Here is a 23,668-nt window from a genome sequence, read left to right as displayed (position 1 = left end):
TATTAAATTTCTTAACAAAAGCCCTAAACATTTTCCAAATATTTAATTCATACCAAAGGTTAGGTTAGATTATGTTCTATGCAAATATATGTCGGCAATGGTCCCCTGGCCCGTTAGGGATAGAAGGAAGAACAAAAGTTTGGTGCATAGAGAATGAAAGAGAAAGGTCTCAAAACATTGAATTGTATTTATATTTTGATAAATATTTTGGAACATTGAATTGAATCATTGTTATAGTTTATATATGATGTACATTCTATATCTAGCTACTTAATTCCTCACATATATTTCGCATCATTTAATCATTACTATTTATATCTATGTTGAAAAGGTGAAAAGAGGACTAGGAAATAGATAAGGATGAATGAGAAGATTTACTTTTAAAAGTTATCTATACATAAATAAGATATAGAAAATAAGATATAAAAAATAAGAAAAAAGTAAATATAGATCATGATTAGGAACGTTTACATTCAAATTGATCGAAATAAAAATAATAAATCGAGTTAGAGAAATTAAATAAATCCCATTGAATAACTTTTTGATTTTATTTTTATAAAATTTTCAAAACTTATTTCAATTTCTTTAATGAAAATAACCGAATCAGATCTGACGTGGACGGAGCGTGGACACATTCTTTTAAAGATTTAATAGAAATACACCGACAGTGTAAAATAGTTTTACTCTGTCAGTAAAATCATAATCTTTAATTTTTGTAAACGTTTATTTTTTTTTTTTAAATCACATAAACTATTCTTTTAAAGTATTTTTTTGTGCAATTGTGTTGTTGTGTTGAGTGAGTTGATTAATCTTGTTATTAATCAATCTCAAGAATATCATCTTTTCCAAGACTCATTCATCTAAAAATTTGTTAGAACCTTGTGTTGTGTTTTTCTTTTACATTCATCTATACCTTGACTAACATCTTGTCTTGTGTTGTAGATTGGTTTGTGAGATTTATGGGCACTGTTCATCATCTTTATCATTAGTTATGTTTCCATGTTTATGGTTCTTCACCTCTAATAAGATTGAGTGCTTGAGGAAGACTAATGGTACATTAGGGTATCTAATATTTTTGTGTGAAGTTTGTTGTTTGTAACAGGTGCATGTATCATTTCTTGAATTCAATTTGGTATCCTTTGATATTTATGAAGAAGAGTGTTTCAATATACTCCAAGAAAGACTTTGGCGAGATCAAGTATCAACTGCATGTAAGGCGGGGATGGAAGTTGTCCATTCTTGGTGGAGTTGGAGAAAGATAGCTCGAGATAAAGTTGAGAGTTTTCCAATGAATGCTTAGCCATGACAATCGCTCAGAACAAGAAATCGGTAGGATCAAATAGTTGATAGCTACACACAAATACTTGGAGCAGAATTATTCTGCATGTGAAGAATCATTGGATCACGGTCTTTTGAGATCTTAATTTGCTAGCAGTTTAAAGTGTCTGCATCAACAATGTGGTTTATTGTTTAATATTCCATTGTAACCAAAACGCTTGTATCAAACTTATCAAAATAGTGGAAGGTTGTGATTATTTCCTAATGGTTTTAACACCATTGAAGAGTTGAGTAGGCAATGCGAGGACGACATTTGAACCACTATATATCATTGTGTATCTTTTCTTCTTCCTTACCTCTTTTACTTTTCAAGCATTAACGACCATGTGATTTGATCATTGCATGTTTGCATTGATTGTATACCACATAAGATAGAATTTACTTATAGATATTTAATGTATAAGCGTAGGTCTGTGGTGTATCAATCTTATTGAAGTATCATGATCTAAATCATGTTTAGTTAGAATCTAAAAGCTATGTGTTTTAAAGTAGCTTTGTTGAAAAGTTACTTGTGTAGTCTTGTGATTGAATTACATTTGAAGCAATAAAATGCATACTGAACATCATGTACCATTTTATATGGATTGTTTCATTGAGATGCTTCCAAGATCTTGTATTTTGTGTTTGGCTTTCGCACCTTTTAAAAAAGCTCTGATTTCGTATATGGGACCTAATTTTTTTTTTGAAAAAGTCTAATTGAGAAAGGGTCTATTCAAGTCCCCCTTCTAAACCTTCTAGTGTTCATATTCTCACCCAACAAATGTTGGATTTATAAGAGAGGTGACCCATACCCCATTGCCTTAAGGTTTTGGGTGGATATGTGGCGTCAAGATCTCTGGGATCTATGTACGTTTAGCCTATTAACAGTTCTGAGTCTCGCTCCCTAAACTCCCTAACAATGATATCAGAGTCTGGTTGAATCGATGGGAGAGCGAAAGTGGATCCTAGTGTGGATCAAGACTAGTGATATGGACGACTCACACTTGTGGAAGAGATAGTTGGGTGTCAAGTGTGAAAGTGTTTAAGTCCCACATTGGTTAGGAATGGACAAAATACAGTGTTTATAAGAGAGGTAACCCTTACCCTCATTTTCTTGAGGTTTTGGGTGGATATGTGGCGTCAAGGTCTTTTGAATCCACGTACGTTTAGCCCATTGGCATTTACGAGCCTCACTCTCGGACTCCCCAACAATGGCCTCAAAGCCAAGTTGATTTAATGGGGGAGGAGAAATGGATCCTAGTGTGGATCAAGGATAGTGATGTGAGTGACTCGCTCTTGTGGGGAAGATTGTTGGGTTTCAAGTTTGAAAGTGTTAAAGTCCTACATCGACTAGCAATGGAGGAAAATTTGGATTTATAAGAGAAATGACCTATACAACAATTGCCTTAAGATTTTGGGTGAAATTGTATATGTTATGCCTTGTGGACAAAACTGCTCTTGGTTGGCAAGACGCAAAAATTATAAGACTATTGGATTGGATCCAATGTCTGACGATGAGCAAATAATTTGGATCTGGTGTGTGGTCCTCCGTCAAAGGTCTACTTGTTTATAGTTCTCTTCTGAGAGTATTCTAAATTAGGTCTTTGGTGTTGGGTCAATCTTGTCGTGTTGTTTGGTTGGGCCGAAACAATATTATTTTTCTATTAGAATGATAATTGCATACGACAATCAATGGTAAACATTTTAGAGATCCCAAGACATACACATCATCAACCACAAGTTATACTTAATGACTTGTTTAATTGAGGGTGAATGAATATTTTCACCTCTCTTGTTAGACAATCCTACATCAGTTCAAAAACTCGAATAAATCAACATTACTAAGGATAACACATAAGATAAACTAGAATGGAAATACACAAATTCATGCAACTGAAGTGCAAAGGATGCATAAACTTACCTCAATAATAAAAATACTCGGCTAAAACTACTCGGCCAAATTTTCTTAAGGAGACAGTTCAAATAAAATTATATATATTTTTCTCTTTAAAAAATTGAAACCTTATTACATTTTAATCTTTATGATAGATTAAATTTTAACTAGCATGAAGAAGACCTAAAACATGTAAAAAATGAGAATATTAGAGAAGCATTTGTTTGAAGCACTCAAGAGAAGTTACTATGCCATGTATGCTAATCATTAAAGTGGGGCACCTTATAACCAAAAACTGGTGATGATTATCTAAAAATCTTTGACTTCAATAATTATGCTTCAAAGATGCTTTTATTCGATTAAGACACCCGCGAAACAAAATTCTCTCCATACTGTTTTGTGTTAATGCACGATTGCATGGATTGCTTCTTTATTGGGTATGATGTCAGCTATGATGTGAGTTGCACCCATATTCAGTGTTCACATTATCTCAATCAATTGTTTGATTTCAAATTAGAGTAGTCTTATCTAGTAAGAAAAAACTTGAATAAGAAATATAAGAATTTACACGTGTCATTAATTTAGTGGATATTTTTTAATTTATTTTTAATTTAATTTCTTTTTTAATAAAGATTGTGGGATGGTTGTGATATTGAATGATTGAGATGTATTTTTGCCTGTCTTATTTTGATATTTTCTTTTCCTTCACATTATTAATGAACTACATATACAAATGAAATTGTTAGGGAAAATTGGAGTTTAAATTTTAAATGAAATAATTTCTTGGCTAGCTTTAGTTTACTTTTCATCCCAATACATGCTTACTAGTGTCTTCTTTTTTATGAGAACTGAATAGTTAAAACAAAAAAGTTATTTATATTTTATATTTTCCCTATTTAAAAACATAAGATGTACTATCTTTAATTCGTGCGTTGTAAAGGTTGTTGAGAAACAAGTGTGAGTTGTATTGAGAAAAGTGAGTTTTAAGTTTTATGTTATTTGGAAAAGTGGAGGTTGGACACTTAATATGAGAGAGGATCCATACACCTATCACCTTAAGATTTTGGGTGAATATGTAGTGTCTCTTTCACTTGTTTGGACGGGTCTTTAACTTATAGGTGAATGTTTGATTCAATGTGAATGCTTCTCCCGTGTGAGGACCCATCAGTGGTATTAGAACCCGATTCGAATAAAAAACTGACTTCTTGTGTCGAAAGTCTTTCTGGCACGATAAAGGTGGTCAGAAGGTATATCCCGTTGAAGTGTCCATGATAAGATAAAAGTGTCTCTCAACGGCGGTACAAACATGCAGGTGTCTGTTTGGGTGAGTTTTTGACTTTTAGATAAGTATTTAATCCAATGTGAATCATTCTCCTTCATTCACATGTCTAGGTCTAATATATAGTTTTAATAAAAACACATATTGTCATTAAATTTAGATACTTTCCAATCCATGTTATTTCATTAAACAATTTTGTCCCTAATTTTCTAGAAACGAACCATACATGTTCATTTATCTCCATCTTCATTGATTCATTCAACCGTTTCCATCGCCATAGCTTCAAGAACCATAGTTTGTGACATCTCGCCCTTACATCGTTGAGTCACATTCTCCTTCGAATCCTTTGTCTCTTTGTTTCACAAATCTCTAGTATTTCAAAAATTTGAAATTTCCGATAATATGAATCGTCTCAAAATTTTTGGTAATTTCTAATATTTTTCTATTATTATGTAATCGTCCCGGAAATTTAAAAAATTCTGGTACATTGCCCCAAAATTTTTGAAATTTCTAGTAAATCGCAATTGGAAATTTTCCAAACTCAAACACTTTCCGGTATATGCATATATGTATGACAATTATATACATATATATTATGTCGGGTAGTTATTTTACCGATTTTATTTATCAAGAAAAAGTTAATAAAAAATAAGAAAAACATAAACTTCAGGATTACCGGAAATTTCAAATTTTTGAAAAATGTTTCACTTATAAAAATATTTAAAATTTCCGGTATCTTATATGTCTCCGCCGAAAATTTGAAATTTTTAATACCAAAAATTTAAAATTTCCGATGCACTACACGGTAAAAAAACAGTAACGGTCTTAAATGAAATTTTCAATATTATGCAAAATTTCAAATTATCATTGAGGACGTCAACGTCAAAACGTTAAAAACGAAGGGGGTGTCAGGTATAATGTTTTTTTTTAAAAAATTTCTCCTTAGAGCATCTCCAATGGTGCAACCCATTTTTGGGTTCTTTATGGGTCCCACTAGCCACATCATCTTAAAATAATTTTTATAATTTTTATTTTAATTGTATAATTCTAAAAAGTTATTATTGGGCCCACAACTTTACCTTATAAACTAATTTGATTGGGTACCACAATTTTTTCATAGTTGCATTGCAATGCAATGGTAGTATGATGTGGCATGTCTAGGTGGAGAAGTTATTAGAAGGAACTACCATTGGAGATGGTCTTAAACGCTTTATCAATCCTTAACACTGAGCCCTTTTTCTATCGTGGGTGTTCGAAAAATTGGCAACTCTTGTCAGCTTGCTATTGAGTACATTTCTAACCACATCGCTCACACCCCCCTTGTCTAGGTCTATTAAGTCAATCAAAGCAAATTTGATTTTTAATATCATTGCAAGCTTTACCTTCTCCTTATATATTTTGTACCAAGTTTTTATTATGTTCAGAATTTTTCATTTAATAATTATTGAAAGAAATTTTATATTATAATAATTTACTGTAAATTATGGTTGAGACATGGATATGAATCAATCACAAATAAATCTTATAAATTTAAATTTCTAAAAAAATATATCAGGTATGACTTTTTTTTTTCCTTTTCTGATTCTCATATTTTTTTATATTTGTCTTTATTTTAAATAGAGTTAAATGTATTTTTTTGTGTTTTTATTTTTACGAAATTAATTAATATTTTTAATTAAATTTTATTAGAAATTTATTCAAAAATTAATGAATTAAAATTTTGAAAATAAATCTTTGAGCCTAAAACCCATTTTCAACATTTCTAGCCAGAAAAGCTAGTTTCTTATGATAAGGGATACTAATAGATAATGATATTGCTTGCACTATGGATTAATGCATGTGGTTCTAAATATTGACAAGTTTGTTCTGATTTTGTTGGCTCGTATTTCTTCATAACTGATTAAATCCTCGGCCATTCCTCCAAAATTTTACACTCTCCGCCTAATTTGTTTGTAACTCTACAACTAAAGATGCAATTACTATAGTAAGCCATGGTATTGTTACATTATGTTCTTAACTCATTGACTTTACATAATTTGTTTTCCATTCCTTCTTTCAAGTTAATAGTGATTTATATTTATTCATTTCAATAAACTTTCATTTCAACTGGTAGACGCCTTCGTCCAATATATACTTCCTTAGAGCCAAGGTTTGAATCTTACTTGCCAAATATTTTTATTTCAAAATATCATTTAATTAATTTTCCAAATTAATTCTTAATAGACTTAATTATAATTATTAATTATTTTTTATTATTTTTATTATTTATATTTTTTATTTTATAAATATAATTATTTATAACATTATTAAATATTAATTAATAATTTTTTATTTTTTATTCTAATCACCATTGTCACTATTAAAAATTAATTTTTTATCCTATTAATTAAAGTCACATCTAAAAAATTGGAGAGAGAGCGAAAAATCTCAATGAATAAAATTGAGTGACCACAAACCTGAGTTTTTAAAAAGGGACCAAAAATTAAAAAAATCATAAAAAAAACTTAAAATGGATTTAAACCTCAATTTTAAATTGTTATATATATATATATATATATATATATATATATATATATATATATATATATATATATATATATATATATATATATATATATATATATATATATATATATATATATATATATATATATATATAATAAAAATAAAAATAAAAATTTATTTATAATTATTATCGAATAAAATATTACCAGCTTTATAAATTGGGTCATGCTAACATGTGCCCTTAGGGCACATGTTAAGGATATTATAATTAGAAAAAGTTAAATGTAATTAAATGCAATAAAATCATATTTAAAGTTTCGATACATTGAATGAACGCGTTTCAAGAAAATATTTCTATAAATATCTCATTATCTTGTGCCCTTGGGGCACATGTTAGCTTTTCCCTTATATAAATTTATCTCTAATCTCAAATTTTAGGAATATGATAAATAAAGATAAACGCTAGTTATTATATTAGTTTAATTTGTTAATTTTAAATTATCTTTATTTATCATTAATATAATTGCAAAAAATTTATGTGATTTTTTTTTTGTTAATATTAATTGAAATTTGAGAGTTACTATTTTATGCATTATTGTTCTGTTATGGAATCAGAAATGATTGAAGGACAATGATTATGATGGACAACGATGGTTTTAAAGCTCAGATGCGGTGAAAGAGAGACTGACCTGCAAGGTTAGCACTCTAACGCTCAAGTTAGAATGCGAAGGAGAAGAGTGAACAAAAAATTTATTTTAAAAATGTGTACATGGTGAATGATGTGTTTTCTATTTATATAAAGGAGCAGGTATAACCATTAGCTATTCTCAAGGTGTGAGATATGAGGAGTTGTTGGTTGTATCTTGAAGCTGGATCTCTTACGCTCTTCCTACTACTACAAAAAGAACCTTTTACCACTGTTGGGAGAAGGATTCTACCACAGATGGTGGCCCGTACTAACGAACAATGTGGTAATATGTGCCCTATTTATTAGCACAGGAAAATAATTGTCGTAAAAACTTAGTAGCGCGTAACATATCACTATGGTTGTAAAAAACAAAAGTAGTAAAAATAGAGGTTAGGGGTTCGATACCCAGCGCCCGTATTTTGAGATATTTTTCAACACTTCACCACGTTTGATCCTTCCAACCATAGTTAAAGACTTGACACACAACATTTTACCACGGTTGATCCTTTCCCGTAGTGACATGTTCATTTGAGTTTATTATAACTTATGTGGAATGCTTATTTCACCAACGGCTGAATAAAAATATAGACTTTCAATATGTTTTAGAAATTAATAATATGATAAATTGAATTATATTAAAGAGCAAGTTACATTGATTAATGTTTTTTGAGCTTTCTACAATCCATTATCTATATTTCACTCTTTAATAGTTAAAATATGGTTTAATGCTTTCTTCAATCAACATTTTCTTTTTTTACCTGTTCATTCTACATAGTATTAATAGCTTTACAAATTGAAATAATAAAAAAAAAGTTTGATTGAAGAACTACAATTATTAAATCAAATTCTAACAGTCAAAGAGAGAGACATGTATAACGAGTTTTAGAAAGCTTGTAACACATTGATTAATATAAGTTGTTTTCTATTAAAACTTAATTTTTCATATTAACATTTTCTAAATCAATCGGAAAGGTTGTATATTCAATGACGGGATGGTAAAAGACTAAAACCACATACGATATAATAAATTCATCTTCTAGAACATGTTGGTTGAATAAAATTATAGTTGCAATGTACAAGTAATAACATTAACAAGATCATAAACAATAACATAGTATACAAAAACATCACACAATAGCATAAATAATAAAATTTATCAAACATACCTCAACAACAAAATTTATCAACATTCCTCAACAAAAACATCAACATACTACAACAAAAAATACGTAAACTAAAACAAACAACAATGTTAATCAACAAAAGTCACATTTAGTGTTTTAATTGTCATAAGTATGGCCAATGCTTTAGTGATTGTCATGAAAAACAGAAGAATCAAGAAAGTGATTCAAAGCTTGCGAAGTATGAAGAAGAAGAGATGTTGATGATGGGCAGAACAAGAGATGAAGAAAAATTCAAGGACCAATGATACTTGGATTTAGGATGCTCATCCCACATGACTCATAGGAAAGATTGATTTGTCAACATAAAACCCTCGATGAAGAACATGATAAAATTGGCAAATGACAATACTCTAGCTGCTCAAGATATTTGTGATGTTCTTCTTTTATGGGAATAAACTTCATTCAACTTAAACGAACAAAACTACAACAGGGTGACAACCACAAAAGCTCAAGATTATCACCTAGCCAAGTTTTGGAGCCACGGTGCATTTCTAGCCCAACCAACCTATAAACTCTCCCATTTTTATCCCTACCAATAAAGCAAACTAAAGCATAATTAAATTCAACCATAAGAGAAATGTATTCTTCAACTACTAGTTTAAAAATGGCCACAAAGTGGTGCCTCTGAATATACTCAGATTCAGACACCACTAAGGCATGTTTTTGGATAACAAGGTTTCTCCACTCAAGGTCTCGCGCAAGTTCCATGCACCAATAAATTCTCAGGGCTTCTACTAAACATTGTTCCAATGAGATATTTGAGGATTTTTTATTCCACTCCATGTTTTTTCACTGCACCACGTGAATTTTTAAAAATACTCTTGAAAACAAGAAATATATTTTCGGTTCGCACCCTCACACACATAATTCATTTGTTTTTGAGATTTGCCCCTATTTTAAGTTAACATTTATTCCGAAAATATATTTCCAGTACAAAACCGAAAATATATTTCCGGTTTCTAATCATATCCAAGCAAGTTCCAAACTGAGTTACTATATGAACAGTAGTAGTAGTAGGTAATTTACACTGTCCAATACTTTTGGCACATCATTCTCACCAATGAAATGAAAGAAAGTTTCAACTAACACAGTTACAGCTAACCATTGGAGAAACAAAATCATTTGCTATATGCATACATGTAATAGATTTCTTTAATATGGTAAACTCGATTACAGCTTCAACAGTGTAGCATTTGTTTTTGGTGTGGAAATAACAATTCTTCAAAGTATACAGCTGCTATTGACTCAAAACTATATTTCCATTGTGGAAAATATGCATGTTTCTATATTTAAAAATATAGAAAAGAAAAAGCATCATACACAAAAATGAAGAAAAAAGACCAAAAAAAAATGGTAGTAATATGGTAATCACTTATATTACGTGCATAGAAATCAGAAATATATTTCCGGTTTTATGCCAGAAGTGCATTTCTGATTTTACGTAAATGCAATTTAAAAAAGGTGTGCATCGAAAATATATTTTTGATTTTAGATGGACAAAATCGAAATTGTAAAGAGTATTTCTCTAGATTTGACTCTGCAGCCCTATGTCGTATCATCCTCAAAACACCTTCCATCAACAGATGCAGCCAACTCAACATAGTCTTGATGGGTCTTGTCTTTTGGTTAGTGATTTTTTTGGGCCAGATGGAACTCCTTAACCATATTCGCATCTCCACGGGAAATCTCTATAGGGCCAGATACTCACTATTTGTTTTTCCTCAAACTCATTGAAGCATGAAAATATGATATCCTTCCTCCATTGTCTTAAGTCAGGATCAATAAGAACTTCAGTCTTCAGCCAATGCATCACTATTACTGTTGCAATTATGGCTCAAGACTTTGGAACCTGAACAAGACGACAGACATTTGTCCTTCCAGATCCCAACACTCTTTCCATTGCCAATTTGCCATCTGCTCCCCAACTCCATTAGATCTTTGGCACTCGTGATGCTCCTCCTCACAAAAAACTTGGGACATGACCAACCTTGGCTTTCATAAATTCGCATATGAGAAAATACCTGGCATTATGCAGTCTACATCATTGTTTCCCTATAAGGGCTTTGTTAAAATCAGTGATGCCTCTGAACCTCATTCCACCATTGCTTTTTGCCTTAGAGATTTTTTATTTCACACTTTCACTTTTTTTATAGGGATGTTAACTGTTGTGTTGGTAAGCTTGGTTCTGTTGGGGACAATTTTAAATGTAATAGATGCAATTTGTTTAATTTTAGGTTCAAATAAATTATTTTCATTGATGTTAGTTTATATATTCCATACCTCTTAAATGTAATAGATGCAATTTGTTTAATTTTGTGTTGTTTTGGTTGAGTTGAGATCACTCTTTTAAAATTGATTCCATGCCTTATGGGTTAAAGAAAAGTTGAATTCAACCTTTGAAAAAAAGACAAATAAAATGAAGTTAGATCCAATTTGTTTAACAATAATAATTCAATTGACTCTCATTAATATGGCTCTATGCTAAACATGTAACTCTTTTGGACTAAACAAGCTCATTATTTATTAAATGGAAAATCAAACTTTTAAAAACATCTTGTTTAATTTCCCTTTCTCTTAATTAACCATATTTGAAACAAACAAACTCATCATAACAACATAGAGATCCATATCCAATCCATCAATATCAATATATATATGGAAGAAAGGAAACACAAAACCCACCAATTTTATTTAATTTTAGATAACGTTAGTTTTTAGCATTGAACTAACTACTTGAAACATACGAGGTTGTCTAGAAACCTAAATGAAATACATTAATCTCTCAAACTTAGGCAATGCTGATATAGCTTCCACTGCAGTACCTAGAGGCCATGCAGCTTCAACCACAGAATTCTGATACTGAATTCCAGTCCCCATTGTAATCTCTTGTTGTGCATCCAACCCTGCCAACAAATACAACACAATCATTTCAAAAAATTTATTGAATAATTAATGTATCAGATTTATATATATATATATTTCAAAAAATTTACCAAATCCTTTGACGAGTAACACATGCTGGTATAAAAGATCCAAGCATACATATGGATGCTTTTCAACGGTAAGACGTGGATAAATCGATTTCACATCCTCTAAGTTTAATGCACAAGCTCTTTTAGCTTCGGTTTCGAGATCTCCCGGAAGAATTTTGGAATTAGGTTTAGTTGGGTCAGCCAAACCAACCTATAAGAATAAACAATATCATTAGAAATATTCAAAGATTAGCATTAAAATAATAAAAATAATTGTTGCTAATTATGAATAAAATGATAGTAATAGTGTACATCTTTAGTTAGGTATGAGAAAGCTGAAGCAGCAAAAAGATTTTTCTGGCCACTTCCTCCTCCACCATTCCATATTCCTCTAAAAGAGCAACTTGAAGAAGGACATGGATCATTCAATCTAAGAACCTTAAGAATTATCTCTTTGCATTCGTCGAAGTTGGCGCCATAAGTTGGGGCAAAAGCCTTATACTCCACTCCTGAATATTTAAAGATTCCTTTGGAAAAGAAAAAAAAAATCATACGTCAATGACATATGTTCGCCCAGTAATCACATTTTCCTACACAGATACCAACTGAACTAGATTAACCAGACGACGAAGCTTTACAAATTAAATTACCATTAAATCCAGGTAAGATGCAAGGGTTAGCAGATCCAAAAGTGACATTCAAAACCTGTGCTCTAGTTGCTTCTTTACCAAACCCTAGGTAACTATGAAAAAAAATTAAGACATTAATATATAATTATAAAAAAAAATTAATTAAACCACCATATTAAAAAAAAAAAAGGAACTAGAAGAAAACCTATGAACATAGAGATCATATTGCTTTCCATTGAGTACAATTTTCTTGATGTATGGATCTTCACCATCTGCAACTTGTGGAGCATTTTTAGCTGTTTCCTTTGACACTGCATATGTCATTTGAAGTGAACCACCTCCAAGATCTATTACTCCAACTGTTTTTGCAAAGCTTTTTCCCAAATTTCCTAATACATAGTTAACTGTCACCTATAAATTAAGATTAGTAATATATATTAATCAATTAATTAATTTATAATAAAAAAATTAATACCATACATTAGGATAAATGAAACTACAATTTGATAAATGATACATTATGTTTATACATACCCACATATAAGAACCTTCTTGGGTTCCATCTATAAGAGAAACAGCATCAGGTTGAACATTGAGGGCACTTCTGTTGTTGAACATGTCTCTCACCTAATATGTTATATGAAAGCTTAAACTTTAGAAATTGAAATTTATTTGAATTATTGAATAATTAGATAATTAATTTTGTTTAATTAATGTTACCGATTGTAATATCTTTTCAGCAGAATCTCCATCCAAGAGCCTTAAACCTGCAGTTGCCTGCATCATACAAATTAAAATTATTATTTTAATTTAATTAGTAGTAATAATTTTATAAATATTAATTATTTTATATCACGTAATTTAAAATCAACTTCTTAATTTTATTATAAATTTATTTATTAAAAAATAATCAGTCTCGTAATATTGATTATTTATGTTTGTATTGTTTAATATTATAAAAATTAATTAAATTTTAAAAAAATAATTTTGTTGTAATTATAGTTAAAATTTTCATTTTTATTTTTATTTTTTTCCTCTGAATTATTGATTGTGTGAGCCCTCTATTAACTACTGTAGATCATAGTTCATCCTTCACATGTCTTTGTCTTTCAAAACAATTTTGTACTTATTGATTTTGACATATCTATAATGGCCTTTTTTACTCTTTTGTTTTCAATATCAATAAAGACAATAAAACAAGCTTGTTCAACTACTTTCTCTCCAACTCTGTATGCTAGCTACTACTTTCAATGAAAGAACTGATGCTATAAAAATAATTTTGTTTAAAAGAAAATCAAAGATAAAGCAATTTATATTTGAATAATTTTTTTAAAAAAGAAACTCAATAGTAAATTTCAATATGAAACTCAAAATTATATTAAACTAATAGGTAAAAAATATAGTGAAATATAGAAACTAAAAAAACTCACCCCAAGTTTAAGAGGTGTTTTTGTGTGCAGATCTTCAGGAACCACACTTTCAGCTTCTTCTAGAAGTGGAATAATAGATTTTGCTGCTTTTCCAGGATTAGCAGCGTATGCACTCAAACCTGGAGTGACCTATAACATTACATTAAAAATAATTAATTAATTAACTTTTTAAAATTAGTTAAAGTGATGCAAAAATTAATAATTCACCTTGTTAACAAACTCAATATCATTGCCAATGTGAAGGAGGTTTAAGTTTTGGTCAAAATGGTAAACATGGACTCGAGTGCCAGTACTACCAGCGTCAAAGATGACAGCGTAAGAGGTTAAGGCTTCTTGTTTGAGGAAAATCTTTCGATTTGTGAGCATGTTGTTTCCAACATATTTGGAGGAAGAGTGTGCAGGCATTATGAAAAGTAGAAATGTTATGAGTGTTATGAAGCCCATTTTCATGGTGTTTTGCAAGCTCAAAAGCATTTTGAAACTTGGCAGAGGAAATGAATTGAAGTAGTTTTTTTCATGCTTAGTTCTCACTCATATATAGCATGAAAAAGTGAAGTTTGTGACTATTCACTCTCCCTCTTTCATGTTAACTCTCTTTGGTAATTGGTTCTCATGTTACAAAAAATTTGATTTTGAAAAAAAATATACATTATAACTAAAAGTGAATTAATGAAAAAATATACATTATTAATACATTTTTTATATTTTTATCAAAATATAAAAAACTAAAGAAATGTATAGGGTATAATACAATATACAGCTCGAGTTTCTTCTTTAGAAAATTTAATCATAACATATGATTTTAATATTTCAAAACAAATAAAAACATTATATCATGCATGATGAATGTAGTAACATGTATATGTATAGATAGATCATTTGCAAAGATGTATTGTGAAGTAGTTGGATTTAATAAGACTAGAAATGAATGATTAAGAAAAAATAGGAATGATATATATAAAATAAAAGGAAGGTTAGAGATCGTATTAAGATCTATTAGTTAGACTCCATAATTATTGAAGATGTTTTTTATTTATTTTTTATAAGCAATAGAATAGTATAACGAAACTAAGTATAAGGGGCACTCACCCATGGGTAATACAAAAGGAAGAATTCAAAGATTTCAAAGGACATTGAGTCCAAAAATAAAAATTACAATTAATAGTGAAGTTGGAACCTATAACATTTCAAAGCCATGAAAGTAACTTGATCTTATGCACGATTTCACCCTCATTGAAAATACCAGAGTTGAACATAATAGCATTACGCATACACCATAATGCCCAGCATGTGGCCAACCAGAAAATCAATTTCTTTCTTGGAGGGATTTTACCAATAAGAGAGCAATTTATTTGTCGGCGACACGCTATAAGAAAACGCCATTTCCATTTGCACATTAAGGACTCGTTGAACGCTTTTAGGCATTTGATACCTAAGCCGACAACCTCCTTGCTTTTACACACATCGAACCTGCTTACCCAAGAAATACCACGACTATCCGAACTGCTACTCCATAAGAATTCGCGTTGTATCTATATTAGTTGTTGTAACACAATTTTGGGGATCTTATAAAAGGACAAGAAGTAAATGGGGATGGAATTCACCGAGTTAATCAATGTATTTTTTCCGCCGATTGACAAAAAACGCCCTTTCCAAACCGAGAGTTTATTCTTCAACTTTTGTACCACTGATTTCCAAGGGGACTGGGTTCTTTGATTACAGCCTACTGGTATGCCCAAGAAAGTGAAAGGTAAACTGCTGGCCTTGCGACATAGAAAGGTAGAAGCAGCTGATAAAAATGCTTCATCCACATTGACACCAAATAAGCAACTTTTGAACAAATTCACGTTCAGCCCCGACACCAATTCAAAACCCCGGAGGATGGACTTCACACACCATAAATTGCCCCATGGAGGCTCAAAGAATATGAGTGTGTCGTCGGCAAATTGCAACAACTCGAAGCCAAGATTATCAGTCAGATTAAAGCCTTTGAAAACACTATTAGACACAGCTTGTTTAACTATTATTGATAGGCCTTTAGTTACTAAGGTGAAGAGAAACAGGGAAAGCGGGTCACCTTGACGTAAGCCTTTTCCCATGGGAAAATCTTGAGTTGGGCTACCGTTCACAAGAACTGATAATGACGCATGGCAAACGCACAAATCCATCCACTTTAGCCACCTTTCAGCGAAACCAAAACGTTTAAGGACATACATCAATAAATCCCAGTTAACATTGTCAAACGCCTTCTCAAAATCAACTTTCAGCAACAAGCAATTATTTTTATGCCTCTTAGCAAAATCAATCAATTCATTCAACACCACTATGCCATCATGTATCTCTGCCTACCCGAAATAAAAGCTGTTTGGGTTTTGGAGGATAACTGTCCTATGACCTTCTTCAATCTATTTGCAAGAAGTTTAGAAATGATTTTATACAAGCTTCCTATAAGACTAATGAGACCATAGTCACTCATCATTTGCGGGTTAGCAACCTTTGGGATCAGGGCGATAAAGGACGCCGATACAGCTTAGGGAGATTTTCCTTGGAGTAAAACTTAGAAACAAAAGCAAAGATGTCACCAGAAAGAGTATTCCAACATTTATGAATAAAGCTGAAATTATATCCATTCGGCCCCGGGCATTTGTTACCATTGAATTCCCAAACAACATCTAGCACTTCCTCTATCATGAATAATTCTTCTAATTCCAAAACCTCCATGTTTTCAAGTTGAATAAAATGCATTCCATCCAACGTTGGCCTTTTGAAAACCGACTCCGTGTATTTAGACTCAAAGAAATGTTTGACTGCATCCTTGACATCAGCGACATCCCCCACACTACCAGAACCCATGTCAATAATTGCCAAAAAGTTCCTCCTATACCTTGTCTTGATATAATTGTGGAAAAATTGTGTGCTTAGATCACCCTCTCTGCACCAAGATACCCTGGATTTCTGCTTCAGAAGGCATTCACGCCTCTGAAGATTGTTCCAAAAGGAGCGTGTTGTTGCACATCATTTCCTTGCCAACACCTCCACCTCCGCTAAAATACTTAAAGCTCCTTGAGCACCATTGGACTCCAGCAAGGTTACAAAATTATCATCACAAACATTTAAAACTTTCACTGCATCCTCAACTCGTAGATCAACCCACCCAAATGTGTTTACGTTCCAGCGCCTCAAACTAACCTTAAGACATATGAATTTCTCTTTGACAACAAAAGCACAAGAGCCTTTAATCCTCAAATCCTTCCATTCTTTATCAACGAAATCGACCAAACTTGGATGTTCCAACCATGCATTCAGAGTTCTAAAAGGTTTTGGTCCCCAGTTTTGCGAGTTACAATCCAACCAAAGCGGACTGTGGTCCGATAAATCCTTCGGCCCAATCACCTGACAGTCAGCAGATAAAAGAGACACCATGCCTTCTGATAGGAGAAACCTATCAATTATACTCATAGCACCCCATTCACCCCCTTTCTACAAGTGAATTTCCCGTGACTTATTGGCAGATCAACAAGATTCATTAGGCCTATGAAGTCATTGAACTCGTGCGAATCCTGAGACCTTTGAGAATTACTACGACCAATACGCTCTGGAGGAAATCTAACTGTATTGAAATCACCCCCAAGACACCATTCCCCTCCACCCACTTGTTTCTAAGAGCTAACAAATCTTCCTACAACTTTCTCTTCTTCTTCATCCCCAACAATCCCCAACTTTGAGATAGCTTTCCACATCTTTGAAGCTACATCCCTCTTATCCTCCTCTCTGAGATAGCCACATCCCTCTTATTCTGAGATAGCTTTCCACGACTAAGATTTGAAGCATATGAGATTATTGGCGAACAAAGAATTTTCATGAGCGGAAGCAATTGACGACCAAAGTTCATCTTTAGTTTGTAATGTCTAATTCTTATGTTTTTGAAACTACTTTGAACAATATGAGTAGCTAAATCCGAGAATGCTAGGGGTGTCCCTGATTTGACTATGTAAACACATTTGATTTCAGATTTCTTGAATATATATGTTTTCGTATTCAATTTGATTGCATGATATTCTTAATTCTTTCCTTGTCGTATAAACAAGGATTGATCCATGGTTAACAATAAGGCTGGACCGCCGTTGTTAAGGTTTTTCTGAAATTAAACTATAAAGGTTATTACTTAGTACTAAGGATAATCTATAGTTACCGGAATAAATCTTGATGCGAACAAGGCTTCAGGTTATCATAAATATCTAAGGACTTAGGATTTAGGATAAAGGCTCAAAGGTTTTCCTTTAAGGTTTTAAAGGAAAACACTCTAAAGATCTGGTAATTGAATATTTTGAAATTGTTGAAGAAATCAGGATTCAAGGTTGTAACCGGGAAAATCATACCCTTTACCCTAGCATTTCCTCATATTTTTGAAAAAGCCATTTTTATATTCTGTTTAATTCTACATATTCCTCATTACCAAATATCAAACAAAACCTCATATTGCCTTTGTTTTATTGAACCACACATCGAACTCAATATTTCCTACACGGTACTTGAGATCACCATTCGAGTAATTTTCTCCTTATTACTACAAAAGGCAAAATAGTACACTTGCTATTTTTACGATCAAGTGTTTAGGTTGGTGGATAATTGTGAGTTTGGAGTGTTCATTAAGGGTATGACGTTGGTGGATTTGCCTCTGTTGGAGGAGAAAGTTCACTTAGTTTCACTCTAATGGGGCGTCTGCGAGTAGGTTGGATCATGTGTTGGTCTTGGAAAATGAAGACGGGGAGTTGAGGTGTGGATTTTTGTGGGCCAACACAGAGATGCCTCTGATCATTATCTGATTGTGCTTAAGTATTTCTCTTATCTATAGGGGCTTAAGCTGTTTCGATTTTACAATTATTAGTTTGGTAACACAAGTTTTGTTGAGGTGGTTTGGGCTTCTTGGGAGGCCCTTTGGGTGGTTGGTTGGATGGCGTGTTCTTTTAGGGATATGTTGAAATCTCTCAAAGCTTTGCTTAATGTTTCAAATAAATAGGTGTTTGGGGATATGGATTTTAATATTAAAAGTTGTGTGGATAAGATTGACTTCTAGGAAATTAGAGATCTCGTGATGAGGTTGCAGGAGAATATGACTTTGGGTGAGTTGGCGGATAGGTTGCAGGATACCTAATAGCTTAGAGATCTCGTTAGGTGTTGTGATTCTTATATTTTTCACCGTTCAAGGTCATCCTGGTTTAAAGAGAGGGATGCAAATATGGGTTATTCCACTCGTGTGTCAAGAAAAAGAGTTGGGGGAATAGTCTCATTGCTCTCATGATGGGGGATAGTTTGTTAGACAAGGTTAATGAGTTTCGAGAATATGTTAATAAGTACTTAAGGAGCACTTCTTAAAGAGATATCAATTTAAACTTAATCTCAATGGGGTCTTTCTCCCTTGTCTCTCAAAAGTGGAAGCAGTTGCTTTGTATGTTAGGTTTGATTTTGTAAGATGATACAGTGGTTTTGGGATGGATAGGAGTAAGATTATAGGTTATGACAAGTTCAGTTTTGAGTTTTACGAGAAGTTTTGAGAATATGGTTTTTCCTAGGTTATGACAGGTTCACTTCTTAGAGAGATCTCAATTTAGACTTAATTTCGATGGGGTTTTTCTCCCTTGTCTCTCAAAAGCGGAAGCAATTACTCTATATGTTAGGTTTGATCCTTTGGAAGTGGATTAGGTGGTTTTTGGGATGGATTGGAGTAAGATTATAGGTTATGACAGGTTCAATTTTGAGTTTTACGAGAAGTTTTGTGAATATGGTTTTTCTTAGGATTTTAACTTCAATTTTTGTGGATTTCATTTCTGAGGTGGAGTCCCCCTTAGAGTTAAGGAATTTTAGGCATATTTCTCTTCTCGTGTCCTTGTATTAGCTGGTTGTTAAAGTGTTGGCCTCTAGGTTGGCCAAGGTGATGCGAAGGTTAATTTCTTTAGAGCAATCAAGTTTTTAGAGGGGTAGGCAACTAGTGGATGGAGAGGTGGTTCTTGTAACGCCCGTAAATGTGTTTTTCTGATTAATTGTGATGTTTGCTACATTTTCCTAAATTTTACCGTTTTTGAGTCGAGTCAGTCGGTAAATATTAATTATGTTAATATTTTACTTATTACTTTCCATGTGTGTAATTATTATGTTCTGGGTGTTAATTGGTTAGAATTAATGTTTAGTAACATTTGGGCCAAAATTAGAATTTATGAAAGTTGAGTGGGGGATAATGAGAAGTAGAGAAATAGAAAGAGATATAGAGAGAAAAAGAGATATTTTGAGATATTTTGGGAAAGAAAGAAAGAGAGCTTGTGAAGAGAAGAGAAAGAAGAGAAAAACAAAGAGAAGAAGAGAAGTGTAGGAATCCAAACCAAGCTAGAGCCAAGAATCTAACCAAGGTAAGGGGGATGAATCTAGTTTATCTTGATTGTATGGTTCTTATAGTTTTGTGTGTTTTGTTCTTGTTCTTGCTCTTTTCTAAGCTTGATCAACAATGGTAAATTGGGTGTTTTGTGAGCTTTGAAGTTATAAACTTGATTTTGTGGTGTGTATGTGTACTATGATGATAGATATTCCCATGGATCATGTTTGTTTTTCATTTCTCCATGTTTTCTTGCTCATGAAGAAATTGTTAGGTTATTGACATTTAGTGAGTGAGCCATGGATCATTGATTGATAGAGTGAATATATGGCATGTATGGGTTATGTAGGATGTGTAGGGAAGCTTATTTGAGGTTTTGAGAGGATTGGATGGGGTTTTGCAGGTCTGTAGCAGAACTGATTTTTCTAGGTTTACGCAGGTCCGCTGAGCGGAGGGGGTCCGCTGAGCGGAGGTCCTTTTGCAGAAAAATCTCTGTGAAGGTCCGCTGAGCGGAGGTTCTGTAATTTTGTCTGATAATTCCCTGTCTGGGTCCGCTGAGCGGAGCTCAAGCGGACTGTGCAAAATTTTGTTTCCCAAACTTCGTTTTGTTGTATCTTTTGAACCGTAGGTCGTTTCTACGCGCCGTTTGAAGTATTATGAGAACCCTTGAGTATGCTTTATGATAAGGAGGGGTGTGTTGGTGGTTGAATGAATTTTTCATAAATGTATTTTTGTGAAATGATATTTGCTAATCAAGTATGTTTTGACGGTATATGTGTGCTGTGTGAATATGAACGCCTGAGTGGCAATTTTGATGATGTATTCGTGTGGAATAATATAACCGGTGTGATGTAGATATGTGACCGAGTTATATTGTTGTTGCTGTTGTTATGTAATTGAGTCGTTTGTATGCACAGCATGACATTTCATTACGTTAATGGCGGAATGCTATTAACAGGTGGCCTGAATTGGCAATTATTACCAGTGGGAGCTTAGTGCTCGGTAAAAAGGTGTATTTGCCCGAGTGGCAAGAGGTCATCAGTGGGGGCTAGATGCTCGATGACGGTTAGTCGTAGCTTACTGCTCGACAAAGGTGTATTTTCCTGAGGGAAAGAAGTCCCAGCATAATGCTCGGCAAGGTGTATTTGTCATAATGACAAGGAGGAGTTTTACTCCGGATTTGGTACCACATGCATACACATAGTCGAGTCTCATTCATCATCGTCAGTCTTTATAATTTATGTTATCATTCATGTACCGCATTACTTATATATTGACTGTGGTTGACTTATTGGATTATCTTGTTATATGATTCTTAATGATATTTGTGGGCATTACTATATTGATCATGCTTTCATTATGAATTATATTCTCACCCTTCTGCCTTAATGTTACCTACTCGTGGGTAATGTGCAGGTGATCCGCAAGTGTAGGTGCTCTCTTTGTAGTCGTCCGTTTTGGTGTCGTCCGCTCGTGATACGTAACACCTAGGGGGGATCGAACACTTATTTTGTAGATAATGCTTATAGGATCCTTTTGATGTATATTTGATCCTTTAGATGCATTCGTATTATGTATTTTGGATACCTTCTCATACGGTGTATTTTGGAGGAATGTTGTGGATATTTTGTTTACCGATGCATATATATAAGTATGAATACATTCAGGTGTTTATGAGTATCCGTCCTCTTTGATTATTTGTGTTACGCATCTTTTGCGAGTATGTTATGTTTGGTTATGTGGTTACTTAAGTGTAACGCCCTAATTGTTTTTATGAATTTAATTTTTATACTCTGATATTTGTACCTATATGCCTGGGTAGAATTGGGGTGTTACAGTTCTAAATGAGGTGATTCATTTAGCCAAGGTCTCAAAGAAGGGCTATTTTGTCCCTGAAGTGGAATTTGAAAAGGCCTATAATTTTGTTAGTTGACTGTTTCTGGAATACATGTTGAGGAGATTTGGGCTTCATGGGAGGTGGAGGGCTTGGATTAGAGCGTGCATTTTCTTTATGAGTCTGTCAATTCTAGTGAATGATTGTCAGACAGAGGACATAAATATATATAGGGGATCAAACAAGATGATCTTTTGGTACTTTCCCTCTTTATCTAAGTGGTGAAGGGGCTCAGTGTTGTAGTCAAGATGCGGCCTTTATAAGGTATTTCATTGGGTTTAGAGTAGGGTTGAATGGGTTAGTAATGTCTCATCTTTAGTACTCTGAGGATATGGTTTTCATGATGGAGGTGACACTGGATAATCTATGGATCATTAAGGAAATCTTTAGGAGTTATGAGTTGTCTTTAGGTCTTAAGGTAAAATTCTCTAAGAGAATTTTTTTATATTTAGACTATGCCACATTTTTAATTTTATTTTTATAATTTTTAAGCATGTACGTTAAAATATTTTGAAATTATTAATTTATAAATATCAATAATATATATTTAATTATTACATAAAAGTGTTGTTTTAAGAATTAAATTTTAAACCAATAATTTTTATTTATCTAACTAATTAATAAATATCAGTAGAACTATTTCATTTATCTCTAAAAATAATTTAAAATGAATTTATTTAGAATACACTGACGGTGTAAAGAAATTTTACACCATCAGTGAATCACAACCGTTAATTTGTTGGAAGTGTTTGACTTTTATTTTAAATTTTTTATAAGTAATAAGTAATAAGTAATATTTTCTTATAAAGAATGTATATTTTCTTTAAGATAGCTTATTCAGTGTAAAATAAGTAATAAATAAATGACTACAAAAGCAATTTGACCGTTGTGTGAAAAATTTATATTTGATCTTAGTAAATGCCACCTAAAAAGCTTTTTACAGTTTAATTTTATGAAACTTTTTAACTTTTACTTTACAATATGACATTTAAAAAAAAATCATTTTAAAAGTTTGTTTTATCAAGTGGTTGAGTAAAATGCAATTATGAAGGTGCGTAAAATACAAACATGGATGCAAGTGGTTGCGGTGGTATTTTCAGAAATAAGCAAGATATTTCCTTTTAACTTTTGAAGAAAAACTATCCTTTGCTTTTGCACTGGCGGCAAAATTTTCAACAGTTAGTGTGGCTATTGTTATAGCTCTTGAGTGTGGTTGGCGTAAGCTTTGGACTGTGACATAATGCACTCTAATTGTTAAAGCTTTCCCCAAACCTAGTTTTGTCCCAAGGAATCTTAGAAATAGGTGGATATCTAGCACTCATTAATCTAATATATCTAATTTGTTTATTAGTCATTATACACATTTATAAGAAAGAAAATTGGTGCGCAGACTTTAATGTCAGTTCTAAAATAGTTTTTGCCTCAATTCCTAATGAAATTTAAAATGATTTTATAAAAAATATGTTAGGTAATACTCTTTTAAGTTTTTTTTTTCATTTTGATGGGTGT

General features: G+C 32.4%; 1 protein-coding gene across 1 annotated transcript; it reads right to left on the bottom strand.

Annotated features, from left to right (window-relative positions):
• Nucleotides 1–11,538: 11,538 nt before the first annotated feature.
• Nucleotides 11,539–14,447, bottom strand: LOC131612295 (nucleoside-triphosphatase-like). The gene is made up of 9 exons (XM_058884099.1): nt 14,106–14,447; nt 13,899–14,027; nt 13,189–13,245; nt 13,003–13,095; nt 12,674–12,879; nt 12,490–12,581; nt 12,152–12,366; nt 11,861–12,050; nt 11,539–11,770 (listed from the first exon to the last, which is right to left on the bottom strand). The coding sequence occupies exons 1-9, from the start codon at nt 14,370–14,372 to the stop codon at nt 11,628–11,630; spliced, it is 1,392 nt and encodes a 463-aa protein (XP_058740082.1). The 5' UTR covers nt 14,373–14,447; the 3' UTR covers nt 11,539–11,627.
• Between the last annotated feature and the right edge of the window lie 9,221 nt (nt 14,448–23,668).

Source organism: Vicia villosa, linkage group LG6 (assembly GCF_029867415.1).
Source record: "Vicia villosa cultivar HV-30 ecotype Madison, WI linkage group LG6, Vvil1.0, whole genome shotgun sequence".
Taxonomy (NCBI): Eukaryota; Viridiplantae; Streptophyta; class Magnoliopsida; order Fabales; family Fabaceae; genus Vicia; species Vicia villosa.
The sequence above is the reverse complement of the archived record's forward strand: the minus strand, read 5'-3'. Positions and strand labels throughout refer to the sequence as shown.

Bases quoted from the DNA above. Each gene is read 5' to 3' on its own strand.
- LOC131612295 (XM_058884099.1), bottom strand. From the start codon at position 14,372: ATGCTTTTGAGCTTGCAAAACACCATGAAAATGGGCTTCATAACACTC. The intron at 13,246-13,898 runs GTGAGTTTTTTT...TGTATGATGCAG, and splicing joins AAACACCTCTTAAACTTGGG to GCAACTGCAGGTTTAAGGCT. The intron at 12,582-12,673 runs GTTTTCTTCTAG...TTTTTTTCATAG, and splicing joins TATGATCTCTATGTTCATAG to TTACCTAGGGTTTGGTAAAG.